The sequence below is a fragment of the Bactrocera oleae genome, chromosome 4, assembly GCF_042242935.1.
Source record: "Bactrocera oleae isolate idBacOlea1 chromosome 4, idBacOlea1, whole genome shotgun sequence".
NCBI lineage: Eukaryota > Metazoa > Arthropoda > Insecta > Diptera > Tephritidae > Bactrocera > Bactrocera oleae.
Genome location: NC_091538.1, coordinates 64,843,492 through 64,859,476, shown reverse-complemented (window position 1 = coordinate 64,859,476; position 15,985 = coordinate 64,843,492). Strand labels below are relative to the sequence as shown.

The 15,985-nt window shown below is 33.6% G+C and overlaps 1 protein-coding gene and 1 long non-coding RNA gene across 4 annotated transcripts in view; one reads left to right on the top strand and one right to left on the bottom strand.

The window, feature by feature from the left end:
* The window catches only part of LOC138856874 (uncharacterized), an 89,270-nt gene that overhangs the window by 48,980 nt on the left and 24,305 nt on the right, over positions 1-15,985 (top strand). For both annotated transcript variants that reach the window (XR_011395858.1, XR_011395859.1), the window contains exon 2: positions 4,158-4,337. This is a non-coding gene — a long non-coding RNA (uncharacterized lncRNA). The remainder of the gene's footprint in view (positions 1-4,157; positions 4,338-15,985) is intronic.
* Positions 3,260-15,985, bottom strand: part of Wnt5 (Wnt oncogene analog 5) — a 200,203-nt gene continuing 187,477 nt past the window's right edge. For both annotated transcript variants that reach the window (XM_014247383.3, XM_036369975.2), the window contains exons 8-10: positions 6,015-6,117; positions 5,086-5,253; positions 3,260-4,335 (exon numbers count right to left, since the gene is read on the bottom strand). In XM_014247383.3, the coding sequence (XP_014102858.2) occupies positions 4,148-4,335; positions 5,086-5,253; positions 6,015-6,117 (459 nt within the window). In that variant the 3' untranslated portion in view covers positions 3,260-4,147. The remainder of the gene's footprint in view (positions 4,336-5,085; positions 5,254-6,014; positions 6,118-15,985) is intronic.

Below are 15,985 nucleotides of genomic sequence, written 5' to 3'. Positions count from 1 at the left end.
TACCTGACACTTGTTTAGAAGTGTGTGCTCGTGTGAGTGGGTTAAAGTAGAAGCAGATCGAAAAGTATTTTGGTATCCAAATTTATTTTAGTAAAAAGAAAATATTACACCATCTTTTAGTGCAGACGAACTTATGCGTTAATTTTTCTAAGATTTCAGCTTTTAAAATCTCTACACTTCAAGTCTTTCATAACATACCATAGATTAGCCGGTTGTGTTCGTATTGAATTTTGTTAATATTCTGGAAAGTACAAATCTCTAGCTTTGTAGAAGGGATCAAATTTAAATAGATATTGTAGATTCTGCTGTGATGTATGTGAAAATAGTATCCTTTCTTGATGACAAAGTCTTGTTTATCGATATAATAGACGTTAATGGTTTGTAATATTCGTATTAACTATAATTTCCACCTCGTTCAACTCTGTTCAGTGGATAGTCTCGAACAAATTCGCTACCCTCCTTGCGCTATTTATCGAACTGATGATGTTGATTGATAACAGTGTTGTCTAGTAAACGGGCTATTGTGGTTGCATAAAATAATTACGTGAGGTAACCGGTTGTAAAATTGTAATTAAAGGTAGCATAGTAGATAATTCAGGCTTTATCATCGGCCATAGCTAAATAGATTTCAATACCTATGTTACAAATATCATAAATCATATAAACCTAAAAATGCTAACATGCTGTTAAGTTGTTCTATATCTACTTTTGAGAGTTATCATTGTACATGACCTAATTTAATTCAAAACATTTTCGAAAGTGGTTTTCAATACAATTATTTGGCACTAAGTTAGCTTCTTCATTTTCTAATCTAAGTAAATTCAAAAGGGTCCAAGTAAATTAGGAAAGGGTATTCAAATCAATTGCTAATTGTCTAGACATAATCAAAACCTTTTTAACCTTTAAAACCTTTAAAAGTGTCTCTTAAAGCAATAGCTTGTCAATAAGCCACTTCTCTAGCCTAACTAAATTCATAACTTTTGCGGAAAGGGCTTAAAAAACAGTCGCTAATTATTAAATCACTTGAAAGCTACCTTACCTTCCATAATTTAAGTAAATTCCAAATTTTGTTTAAAAATGGGTTTCAAAGCCTACGCTTGTCACTAATGCGTCTTGTATAGCCGAACTAAATTTAAAACCTTTTCGTAAGTGATTTTCGAAACAATGTTAAGCCATCTTACTCTCGTAAGTTCCATTATTGAAGCCATTTTATAAATCAAATACACAATTTTTTCAACATTTTGTTTTTTCATCATTTAATATGTTTTATCTGTTTTTTGTTTTTTCTGACCATTTTCAATCATTTTTGTTTTGCGCCATCTATATTAGTTAAATATATATTACTATCGCATTTCTTGTAATCGCTAAAACTTATATATTTACTTTTTTACACTGTGTTCATTTTAAATTTAGTTGTATATGTATTTCGTTTTAAATATCATGCGCTTCATAAATTAAAGTACGTACATATATAATGTTTTTTATATTGTTGCATCGCGTATAGTTCAAATTTATAATCTCAAACATTTCACATATTCAAAATGCAATAATTGTAATATATTTTTTTTACCGTTTTTATGCTATATAATCACTATTTTAGCTTTTCTTTTCAATTATTTATATACTTTGTGCACGAATACTTACATACGAGTACATACATATGTGTGACTTTGATTCGAAGAAGTCTATGATTTCTTTCTTCGGCTAAAGAGCTCAACACTGAATGTTATAAGCTTATGTGTAACTTCTAACTTTAAACACAACTTCTTGATATTTTAATAAATTACTACTCGCAAGTATTGGCTTAATTCATTTTGATTTAAAGCGAAGAATGTTTACTATTTCCTTCCCACATACATACATACATATGTACATGTTTTCAGTTTGTAATTGAGTGTAGAGTTTCATTAAGTATTCCATATGTATATACTTTTCATCTGCAGGGTTGTACACGTAATGCTTTACCACCATAAGCGTTAAAAGGTCTGCTTCATACATATCTCTGCAAAGGGAAACATATTGCTTTTCGCTTGAAGAAAATTGAGAAATGAGCAATTTTAATTTATTATGACTTAACCCTGGAAATTTTGTTTTCCGATGAAGCAGAACTTTTCTGTCGATGGTTATGTTCAAAAGCTAAACTGCATCATATGGAAGGAATGATTGGAAAATTTAAACGTAACCAAGAAGAGCAAATCTTATTGAACTATTTTTCTCTGAAAATATTGCCGGAAACATTACTTTCATCAATAGTAATCATTGCCAGAAATTAAAGTCATAGACGTGAGTGATATTTTTTTTTAGAGGTGTTTAGAGAGTTTGTTCATATATCATAGCTCTTAGCTAGAAAGAGTAGCCAATTTTGTAGAATATAAGCTCAAAATAATATGTATGAGTTTAAAATTATCTATATGATAGATAGTTTTACTGAAATATTTAACTTTATGTTGCTCCGTTCGCGGATTCGGGGTAATCTACGAGTGCCGAGCTGTAGGCAACCGGACGGGTCACATGTTACGGTTAGTGAAAGGTCTTTAGCTACAATGGTTAGCTGCGATCAACCAATAAGCAGGACAGCGTTCAGCGGGGGGAGAGCCTCAGAGCCGTTTTGTGTTTCACTGTCATTCTAGCGACATGGCGGGTACCATTAAATAACCACTCATGCTAAAATTTATGATTTAATGGCTACGCATGAGTCGGTAGGCTCATGTCGTCGGCACGGCAGTGGAAGAGCTCCCAGTGAGCTAACGGCAACGATCACAGGCTTAAGAAGGTCTGCAGTCTGTGCTTAGTCATCAAAGGATGGTCACTAACGTGGAAAATCTATCACCTCGAATAAGAGAATGTTAGAATCATTTCAGCATAACTCAAAACGTCAATACTGGAAAGTCTCCAAGAGGTTACCGTGTATCACTCTGTGTCAGAATATCGTCCGCTAAAATCTTGTATATCTCAAGAAAGACGGTTTTCGCATACATATGTATGTATAAAAAGAGATACACATAGTTTCCCTCATAATATTTTTGCTCGTATCAGAAGCTTTTATAAATATGCTCAGAGATTCTTCATTAAATATTTCTTAAAATAAGTGATGTTTACAACTAAAATTACTTAATTTAAAGTAGGCTACACATTAAACTATAGTTCTAGGTTATGCGCAGTTAGGTTTATTTGTTTGTATGTATGCATTAATACGAGTAGAACTACGTACTAATTAAGCTTACTACATAAATACAGTGAGTAAGAAAAGTGTTGGTACCGCAATGGAAAACTAAGCGCACACTTCACTTAGCTACATATATTTTACACACACACACACGCATTTACACGCACACTTAAATTATAGATTACAATATGGAACTACATACATTTTATAACTATTAATTTAGCGGATGGTAATTGAAGATTCATTACAGTAACTCTAACTGCTTACATAATAATTATTTGATTTTGTGTGTGTGTTTTTTTTGTGTTAAATCAAATTAATGCTGCTTATAATTATGGAATTTGCTTTCTACATACAAATGTGGAGCTTGACGGGAGCTGCCTGCGCGCCTACTACTAAATATACATACATACAATTACACGGAGGGTATCAAATTTCAGCTCATCGCACATAACATTTAATTACATACATTTAATCAGACTTAAAAACTAATTTCAGTTTGCATACACGTTTGTTTGTATATGTATATGTGTGGGTTAGACAGTTCATCGGCTTTATTTCTCATATACAATAATTTCATTGAATTTGTGCAGTTACTTAGCTGCTTTAATAACAGTTTAACATGCCGTTATTTGCATATTTTATTTATAGCACATACATACATACATACTGCTTAACTTTATGTACTTGTATGTATGTCCGTATATGCAGTCTAACACGAATTTTTGTAATGCATTGGCCGAACGAAAGGATTATCGGGGCGAGAGCACAGCAACTGTATCGGGTGATTTTCTTTTTTCTCATTCTGTCTAATAATTTCATGTATTTTTTTTTTGGTTTATTTACTAATTTTCATATCGTGTTTATCGCCTCCTTGCCGCCGTCATGTGTTGTTGAGTAGTTTCATTTTATCATTTGGGTTTTAGTTACTTTTTTCGTATGAAGTTTTGTTATTATATTTGTGTTTTTATAATTATTTATTTATTTACAGGTGTGTTCCTCGAGCACTTTCACACAGACATCACATTTGACCTGACAGCACCAGTGAAATTTGCAATTGCAACGTTCGCGCACCACAATGTTTTTGGTGTTGTAGCCTCGACCGCAACATAAAATGCCGCAACCATCCAAGCCCGAGGATGTTTTATTGCAAACGCGACCATGTGTGCCTGTAAGTACAAAATAATTAGAGTTGATTCATCAATAATATCGTGGTGGCAGAGAAACGATATCCTTGAAGGCATAAATGCTGCAATTTTCCAAATATTATATAAGATTTTGATTGGAGTTAATTTTTATTTGTACAATCATATTTCAATGCTAAAAAGTTTTTCGGTATCCCGTAAAAATTTTCTTGCTAATACTGAAATAATTGAAAGCATTCAAAGGCGTTGTAATCTTTAAAACAAGAATTGTATTAACTCTTTCTAAGTGTGCAAAAAAATGACAACCATATTTAGATGTTTAAAACATTTCGGAAGTCGTAAAGTTTTACTAATGCCGAAATAATTGATAGCACTCAAAATGTTTAAACTATCTAGATATAACTAAATATAACAGTGAAGAATGGAGTTATTTTACTAGTGCAACATAATGACAATAATTTTTAAGTTTTTTCGATATCCCGAAAAAGTTTTTAAAATAATAATTCTAGTCATCTAAGGCACTAAAAGACTGTTGTAATGATATAAAGATTTTATTTAAGTTATTTTTATGGATCCCGAACTGGTTTTCCCTTCATCTTGATATCTTTTAGTGCACTCAAATACAGCCTTGATATTTTAAATCTCTTAATTTTATTTAAGTGATTTAAATTTTTGGGATCCAGAAATGATTTTCTCTAATACCGAAATTTCGGAGTTCATTAAGTGACTTTATTTGGATTAAAAGTGAACTGATATAACTTTTATCCAACTTACCTGGCCACTGCAACTGCCGGCTATTGCGGCACCAATCAGGACTCTCATCCAGATACACCAAATCATGCGCCGTTGGCACTTTATACTGCGGATCTTTCACTTGTAAACGTCCACGTTTATTCAATTTCACTACCGTAGACTCTTCATATTTTTCGCGCAAATAGTCGCCTGTAGGAAATGAGTAGATTAAGAATGGTTAATAATAAAATTCTCGTGCGGAAAAAGCATAGAGATATGTACATAAGTAAAAAATATATTTTAAATTTATACATTAATCTCTAAACACTGATCAACATTTAAAAAAAGTATTGTAAATATTAGTTCTTTCATAAAAATCCATACATTTTTCAAAAAAAACCATCGGATGTTTTTACTATAAGATTTTAAAGACATTTGTATGTTAGTACCTACTTATATCAAGTGATTACTGTACAAGTTATTTGGATATGAACTTTATTTTGCGATATTACTTTTATATTGCGCGATGTTGTGCGCCATCTAGACAGCCACAAATTTATGCTATCAGTCGATAATGCGGTTTTTACAGCACAGCACTGAACCAGTAAATGTTAATGGAAAGTGCAGTGCATTTATGTTGTTAATATACATAGGTGAGTATGAACAACATTTCGCTGTTAAAGGCACTGGCAAAGAAATTTTAGGTGGTAATAATAATAAATGCTAAATTTTGTGACAATTTGTGACAATTTGTTACAATTTGTGACGGCAATAGACACGAAATTTGATGTCGAAGCTATTATATGAATATATAATGTTTTTTATATGCGCTAATTGGTTGCGTTGAAGTTTCCAAACAACAAGTTTGAAAATGTTAATTTGGCATTTAGCAGCTCTTTTATAAATTTTTTTGTATACAATAGTATTTTTGTCTCACTATGTCTAAAGCTGGTTAAACATAAAAAACATACCGATTTCTCTAATCGATGAGAGCTGCTGCCAACAGGTGATCAAACTGCATGAACCAGAGACACCATGGCATTTGCATGTGATGCGCGTCTTCTTGATGACAGCCTGTAATGGAAAAATAGAAATTTTTAATGATATGCATACATTTTTTTTATTTTTTTTTTTTATCAGAGCAAAGTTTAATTTTTTTTGCTGACTATATGGAAGACATATAGAAATAGTGACGTAATATTGTCGTGTTTTCATTTAGAGTGGCATCGAAAGGGATGACACATTGACATAGAGATTAAACTCAAAATGGAAGGTGTTCGAAACCACAAATATTATATAAAAAAAATACTAAAAATTAAAATTCCCAAAAAAGAGTTCTAAGCGAAAGAACTGACGATATGCCGGTATTGGATCGGCCAGGGTTATTTTTTTAAAGCGCGCTTGAAGGCCACCATTGCATTCCGGTGTTGGAGCGACCAGGATTATTATTTTGAATTTTTGTTTTGGAGATTTTGTTTTGGGGATTTTGAAAATGGGGATTTCAAGCATAATCCATCGAAAAAATATTTGTAAACTATAAGATATATATTCTTTGTATTAACGGTAAGATGTTTTCAGCTTCTTTAATGAAAGTAAGATATTCTTTGGCCAACGATTTCTAAATTGACATTCAATATATTATTGTATATTCAGCCAATAATGGTAACATTATCAATAATGTTTCAACTTTTTAAAAAAATGTCGGACTTTTGCTCTCAAAAAGGCAATGAGCTACGTTTTTTAATCAAAGAGTCTAACAATTTTTTTATTTTGCAAATATTCTTCTCTTTATCCTAGCACCAGAAATATATTTTCAGATTCGGTTTGTGAGTTGAAGCTCTGAAGTTTTTGGAAAAGTTTACTTCAACGTAACTAAATAACACCATCAATTCGTAACAGATAAATGCTTAAAATCTTTAAGATCGAGCCAGGACAATTTGACCCACGACACTCAAAAGCCAGAATCTTCTTTAAGCACAAATTGAAACCTCACATGTCACACAACAATTACTTAATTTCTAGACCATTGATAAAAATACATAACCACACATATATACAAATGTATTTGTGAGTGTGTGCGTCTACTAGAGCGCTTTCCGGTTGCGCTGGCATTCATTCATACAAAAGAATTGCTCATATTTCCTGCTACTTAGCGAAATAATTTGAAACCTTGCCACAATACAAATACGAAGACAAGCTGGTGTCCGCACACACACACACACAAGCACTTGCAGACTGATGGGTGTACAAATATGAACTGACATACACAGTTGTGAAAAATAATCCTGACGCAAGAGCGGGAAGTATATGGAAAAAAAAACAACGAGCGAGAAATATTGAAAAAAAATATATATATAAAATATAAAAAAGAAAGTTCAAAAGAGAGCTGGACACACATGCATATGTATGTGTTGGATAATACGGTGTTATGTGTATAGATATGCTTGTGTATAAATAACTGTGAAATATAAAAAATGAATTGAATTTGCGATTTGTGTGTTGGCATTTGGCAACGTAAACAACCACTTATTGCTGCCACAGCGCCACTGCAACTGCCACAGACGTTGTTGACTTCCTTACACATTTATATGAGGATTTTCAGCTAGCTGTCGGCGTTGCTTGTGGAATAAGCAAAGCTAACAGCATTTATATGTATGTGTGTGTGCATATTTACACATGCCACATATGAAAACGGACGGCGACAAATGATAAGAAGTATTGCACATAAAATGTTGCAGAAAGCTTCTCCGCGCGGTAGTTTTATAGCACGTGTGTGTAACCGTGTGCGTGGCAACATGGCTGCCTACAAGCAGCGACACAAGTGAAGCTGCAAAGTCTTGCGGCAGTGGCTGTTGGCAAAAAACGTACTTAAATTGATGCAACATTACAATTGTGTGGCATATCAAATGTCAAACAAAGCAGACACAGACTCAAAGCCAGACGTACGTTTAGCAAAAACAAAGAAAAGTAACGTTGCAACAATAGCAACAGCACGACATCTGCTGCTTTGGTCGCTGTCTACGTGCAAGCAGCTTTGGTTGCAACCAAACTTTATAAGAACACAGCAAGCACGCAAATATGCAATTTTTAGCGGCAGCAATAGTAATAGCGACAAGAACAACAACAACAACAACAACTACATCAATAACCAAGCACCAATTTCTGAAGAATATTCGTGCGTGCGACGCGGGGTTGGATAACAACAACAACTACAGCAAAGCCAGCCAACGCGCAGTAAAACGCAATAGATATTTGTTGTCATTATTTCAGTCAGCAATAGTGAAGTATAAAGCAAGCAGTGGCAATAACGTTCGTTGCAAGAATATTGCCGCTGATAAAAGGTAGTGGAACAGAATGAAAGAAATCACAAATCGACTGATAGCGCTGTGAAACGTAAAACTTTCTATCGTAGCTGTTTTTGTAAATAAATATAAGCAAGTACAGGGTGACCGCCTTTACTTTTCGAGCAACTAGTACACTATACAAATATTTTAGTTAAAATGTTTAACTTGTACTCCTCTGTAATGCTATGTTCAGGGTATAAAAAATCTTGAAGATTGATTTTTATCGTTCAGTTTGTATGACAGCAATATGCTATAGTGATCTGATGTGAACAATTTATTCAGATATTGTTTTTTTGTTTAAAGCAATTATCCATACCAAATTTCTCGAAGATATTTCCTCGAATTAAAAAGTTTTCTATACTAGGACTTGCTTCCGATATTTCAGTTTACATGGCAGCTGTATGCTATACTGATACAAACTGAGCTATTTCTTCGGCTATTACACCATTGCCTTATGCAATACTCCATGCCAAATTTCTTGGACATAGCTCGTCAGCTTCTAAGCTTACGGAAAAAAGATCGTATGAAAATTTCAGAACGATGTATCGAAAAAATTTTCAATAAAAAATTAACTTTTGTATTTTTTTGACAAGAATATCTCAGCAATTGATCTATTTTTTAAACGCCCCTAACATATGTCAGCCGCCAATACGCGACGTACGCGATGACTTTGTCACAGCGGCTAACAGCAATCTCTGCTAACACGGCAGCAGTTTACGTCATTTGTTGTTGCTGTTCATAACATTTGTTTGTTACAGTTACGTTGCAGCGTAACATGGTGGCGACATGCGGTATATTACATTTTTTCACTGTCACACTTGCCGTCTGCTGACGCAACTACGTGCATCACAGCAACAAAAGCAACTTAATTTGCATTTGTTTCACAAAACAACCAAAAAAATAAAAAAATAATACAAACGATCTTGTCCGAAGTTGATTGTCTCGTGTCTCACTCACTGTGTGAGGCTGCCAAATGAACACATGCAAACACACAAGCTCAGAGGAGCATCACAACGCTATCAAAAACAGCAAGTGCCGCAGCAACAACAGCTACTACACAATATGTAAGTATATGATTTCAGAAAAAAATCGAACTTTGTGGGAAAAGACAACACCTTCAAAGGAACAATACCCGCAATGCACCCAGTTTTTATTAGAATATCTTTGCTTTTTTCGCTATTTTGTTGGAGACTTGCTCAATTGACGTGTCTGCTACATTCGACGCTCATATGTACCACCATATATGCATATGTCCTGAAAAAATACTGCGCAACTGTTTGTATACGCTTGGGATCGGAAGTGTATTTTTGCCAGTGCCAAATGTTGATGAACAAGCATTTAGCAAAGAAAATTGACATGCAGAAGAAAAAATTAATAGACGCAAACAAAAAGGTACGGTACATAGCAAAAAATCGCAACGATCAAAAATATTGTTTGAGATATGTTATTGAGCTCCTTTAATTGTTTCAAAAAATAGTGAATATGGTGTTTTTATTACATATTTCACAGGTGTTTTTATTATGGCATAAAAGTGTATAAAAAGATCTTTGATCTTTATTATCGATTTTAATTAGACAGTTTGTATGGCAGCTATATGCTATATTGGTGCGATCTGAACAATATGTTTGGAGATTGAAGCGTAGCTCTGAACAATTATCTGGTATAAATTTTGTGAAGATATCTTGTTAAATAAAAAAAGTTTTCCATGCAAGAATTTAATTTTTATCGGTCAGCTTGTACGACAGCTATATACTATAGTGGTCCGATATCAGCGATTCTACTATTTAATATATATAATAAGCATCTTCTTGGAGAGAAGACGAAGCGTGCAAAATTTCAGGTCGATAGCTCAAAAATTGATGGACAAGTTAGCTTATTAACAGACGGAGAAACCGACGGATATGGCTAAATCGACTCAACTTCGTGGTAAACTCTATATATATACATATATACTCAGGGTATAAAAACTTAGAAGCAATCTATTGCTGGGCAAATTGAACTTTTAGCCAACAATTGGCAGCAAATCGTCAACAACAAAGATGCAAACGATGCGTCTATATATTAAATTTAAGGCGCAACTTGCCCAGTACGAATATTTTGGTTGAACTTGAAAATTAAAATAATATTTAAAATTTGAATAAAATTGCTTTAGAATAGCAATTATTGAAAAATCATAGTTTGTCTGCATGCTCCTCTTTTCCACCAAACAAAAATATTATTAAAATTTTGCACCCAATTTTTGGGCCCACTACTGTAAATATATGAAATCAAAAATATTGTGATATTTTTTCCCGCCTTGCGTAAAATATATGCACAGCTATTTGTTAAGTATATTTTTTATTTTTAGTTTAGCCTTTAGTAACGGTTATTTTGTTAGTGTTGCTAGTGCTGTCACTTTAGTCGCTGCTCCCATGTTGGCTCTTATTGTGGCTGGTAATGAGTGATGTTGGCTCGCTGTGAACTTTACAAACCTTTTTGACAAACTTGGTCGCCTCTGCCTTTTTTGCAGCTGAATTTTTCATTTGGCGTTTGCATTTTCAACTCCGCCTGTGTATGTGTGTGTGTGCGTGCGTATTTTTTTGGCTTGCTGCCACACAACTAGCGCCACAAATGGCTTTTAAACAATCCAGCTCAAGCGCATTTTTTTTGTTGCATATCCATTTTTTATTATACAAAAAAACAAAAAAAAAATAAAAGTCTTGGCAACACTATTGTTAGTGAAAAATTGAATTTTTTATTATTTTACAGATATGGATGTGCCTGTTTTTTGCATTTTTTTTTTGCTTTGTTGCACTTACGCACTCACCTTCGTGGTTTAGGCTATTTGTGGCAAAATTTTGCCACGCCGTGGAAATTGCGGTTTATAGAGAGACGTGAATGCAAAGTGGAAGTGGGAGAATATGTTGCAGAATTTATAATTTAAGTAAAATACGGATGAGACCAAAGTTTCATGCGGGATTCAATATTGATCTATAATGTACAGCGTCTACCAATAGGAATGACGTGATTTTGACAGCTCGTGGCGGCCATTTTTGTTTAAGGACTTGTGTCAAATTTGTCAGTGTGTTCAGTAAGATTTGCTATTTTATTATGTCACGTTTCACATTGGTACAACGCCTGGAAATTGTCAGGGATTATAACACAAATTCACGTTCATCGAAAAATCATATTCTCTCAAGTGGCCCATTTATGGCTTAATGGCTGCGTCAAGAAACCATTTTGTCGCTGTAGGGGTGATTTAAATCCTCATGTGGCTCAGGAAACACAATTGCATCCACAAAAATTGACCGTTTGGTGCGGATTATGATTTGGTGGCATCATCGTGCCTTATTTCTTATTTTTATATTTATATCGAGCGTTATAACACGATGTTAACCGAAGGTTTTCCCCGGAATTTGATGAAATTGACGCGGACGATCTCTATTTCCAACAAGACGATGGGCAAAACTATAAAATATATATATTCGAAATCTTTAAATTGTGACTGATTAACAAAATATCTCGCTATGTTTAGACAGGAGTCTTTTTGGATTTTATACTGTGTTTAAGATCGAAAAACATGGCCGAAAATGCACTTTTTTAAATTGGTGTAATTTTTTTAAGTTTTTGAAATATTCAGAGTAGCTTGCTTATAAGGTTAGGTAAGGTTCGTCTGGTAGGCCATGCCATGAGACCAGTTTTGGGTATTTGCGATACCAGCTAGATACCGACAAAAAGCCAGTCTTTACGATGCCTGCGCTGGACGCGAATTTCAACAGACTCTGTCCCTACTCTTGACATTTTCAGTGTAAAAAAAAAATAAATCTTTAGTTTCAAGGTTCTAGAGCAGAAACCTATTGCCAAGATGCCGACTACGTCTGTGGAGCATAAGGAATTAATTATTGAAATATATAAAATTTGTACATATATATAATGTTTAATTTTTTCAATCCATCGTCGAAAAGAGGCCCTGGAGTACGAAGGTAGACGACTCTCTTGAAAACTCAAATGTCTGTTTGATAAACTATGTCGATGAATTTAAGAAAAAATTTTATTTAAAAACCAAAAAAGCAACTTTTCTGTTACTTTCTATTTTGTTTGTAAATAAAATTAATTCGTAAAATGATAAGAATTTAATTAATCCGTTTTTAATTTTCAAATTTATTTTAATAAAATAACAATTATTGCCGCTGCCCCACCCCTCAACTTCAAATTCGTTTTCAGATATATCATATTTATTGCTACAATAAATCTACACAAATTGCGATTTTTTTTTTTTTGAAATCAATAATGAGAGATATAACAATTTTTTTTATAAAAAAATTCCACGCTTTGATTTTATCGCAGCCTTTTTTAATGAATTCATGTCTATGACATTTATATTTGTATTTATAGATTATTAACACGAGATTACATTGATTTATGGTTAAATATCATGCCACTTTGTTTGCCAAAAATCACATACACACACACATATGTAAGCAGAGAATAAATTTCAGCTAATTTTTATACCCATTCCCACTACAAAACTCAACGCCACTAAGTGTTGCATGAACTGTTAATTGCTGCTGTCACAGTAAGTGTGAAAAATCTCAAATACTATTCTGCCGCACCCCATGGTCACAAGCAGCGCTGAGTGTGCAACACATACTGTGTGCCACATTAGCCAACTAACCTAGCATTAATTGTGCCACCAATTGAAGGGCGGAAGGCGGTGTGAAGTAGTTAGAGCAGGCACTCCAGCATAAGCGCCAACAATTATTAATAAGTCTTTGCAGCTAAGCATGTATGTCTCAGTGGCAAATATGTACAACTACTGGTACCCGCATCAACCAGTAAACAAAATGGCATGGTTTAAATGCAACTGCGCCTCAATTTGTCTGAGTGCTTCGTAACGATCGTTTGCTGGAATGTATTCACGCATAATTTGCATGGATTATAAGTGGCAACCATTAGCAATCAACGATCAGCTGTCCATTAGCTATTGGCAATATATTTTGTGAATAATTGGGTGTGCAGACATACATACGCATACTTAATTGGTAAATGGTTTGGAAGAGTTGTGGTTTCTTTGCTCTTGAGGCGTTTGTGTCGCAATGTTGTACATATTAACTGGATGAACTTGTATCTGATTTATATTATATATTGATATTTAATATTTGTTGATTGAAACGGGCTTGGTTAAGGCTTGGTTCGAAGCAAGCAATCTACAAGCATTACTTGTGGAATTCAATCACTCAAATTATAATGTGTAAAATTCTATGCAGACATAAATAAAATAATTCGTTTTGGAAGGCCGCTAAAAACTTTTAGTTTTTCGCTGGAACGTGCTTTTATTTTAATGAATTCCTTTCTACCTATCCTACATATATTTTTTTTGAATCAAGTGTCTTTCAGTGATATATTTGCTTAATTTTAAAAGGTCTCGTAAGGATTGTTGTAACAGCATGCAATATTCTATATTCTTTTCAAAAATAGTTGTATTAAAACTACATACTACTGTGATGGCAACCTTGAGGCAGATTAAAAGCTCGCTTCGTTCCGACTACATAAAACCGACTTTCATGAGACCAACTATGTATTTTAGTTGGCATATTGATTGGTCATACTCTCCACTTTCAATATTTTGCTTTATCTTAACATACTCTTACTATGCCACTTATAAATAGTTTTCATATGAGCAAAAGACTTTGTCAATGGATTTGTTCTCTTTCTATATGATATAGTGATCCGATCGGAAAAATTTCTCCAGACATTACATTATTGTCTAAGTCAATAACCTATCACAAAGTTCTTTAAGATATCTCGTCAAATGAAAAAGTTTTCCATACAAGCACTTGATTCCCACCGTTCAGTTTGTATGGCAGCTATATGGTATATTAGTATAATATTGACAATACCGACAAATAAGCAACTTCTCGTAGAGAAAAGGACATGGGCAAAATTTCAGATCGATATCTCAAAAACTGTGGAACTATTTCGCGTATCTACAGACAGGCAGATATGGCTAAATCGACTCAGCTCGTCATGCTGATCATTTATATAAATATATTTTATAGGGCCTCCGACGTTTTCTTCTGGGTTTTGAAAATATAAACCCTGTTTAGAGTAAGAAAAGTGGTATCAAATAATTGAAAAACGCTATAACCAAGGTTTGACCCGGCATCTATGTTGAGCTAAAAAATTAAATTTTGCCAAATACGCTTTCAAAATTTTTACGGTTATTATCTCTAAATATATCTTGATATGAATCGTTTCCGAACTGTTAATGGTGATCGGATCAGATCTCGACTACAGCAGATTGCAGCATATTCTTTAGAAATGTAAAGTATGGCAAGATTAAAAAATTTTTTGTTAATGGTATATTTTTAAGGAGATTGGCATAACTATTGGCATGTTACCACCTAATAACGGCTGGAATGATATTAACGAAGCTTCAATTTCTTTACTGTTATGAATTAAATTGGAGTTTAAGCTGTGAGCCAAGTATGCGAGAACTTTCTGACTCGATTAGCTCGAGTTAATTTTCTTTTTATATGAATTAAAATATGCTTAGTAACGAACATTGTTTCGATGAGTAAGCTATACTGTAGGTATTACATAATATTATATATTAAATTTCATAAACTTTCAGATCAAACTGGGCAACATTTACAAAAGAAATTAATTAAGTTTTGTACAAAAATTGTCTAAGAGTGTAATTTATTAAAAAATAATGAACTTTCACCATCGCTGCTTGTATTCGACAATTTTACAGATTACTATTTATTAAAAACTAAAAAAAAAAAAAACAAATATATAAATGAAACATAGTAACGGTGTCATCAGCAGCAATGTCGCCGCATGCTCTGCTTCCTATGTAACTATGTGCAACACAATCGCCGGCCGTTGCCGTTGGTTTCACGCTTTTCAATTTACTACACAGGAAATCAACGTAGACTCTAATTGCCTCAGGCATATTGCGCTTGATTGGCCAGATCAGTGGAAAGGCCAGAAGAGAAACAAATGCAACATTGTATGTATGTATTTATATCTGTTTGTGTGTGTCAAGCAGTTTGTGTTTAAAATTGCCAATTGGCTACTGTAAGTCAATCTACACTACAACAGCAATAACTAACAAAAACACTGCTGCTCAACAACTGATAACAATTTTTATTAAATTTCTTGTGCTCTTGCCACACATACTTATATACATATACATGGGTGTGTGTATGTGTGCTCGTGGTACATGTTGCCTTGGTTTGCAACCAACATTTGTTCATTTCAAAAGCGACCATAAGTGGATGTCCAATGAATTCCGTTTTTAATTCGCAATTTCCCCCGCGCGCCTCAGGCAAATTAATAAAGCGTAAACAGAAAATAGTTTAATCGACTCGCAACTGTCACACGCAAGCAAAGCGAGAAAACAAAGCACACGCACACAATTACATATGTATACCTCTCCCATGAGTATAGTAAATTCAACAACCTGTTCTTTATGGTTGCAACATATTCGCAGTTGTTTTGTTTTATGATGAAAAGTTAAACTTTTTTATGTTGCCTCTCAAATTGTTACATGTTGAGTTCACGAAAGAAAAATAAAAAGTTTTGTAATTATTTTTTGAAAATTAATAAATATT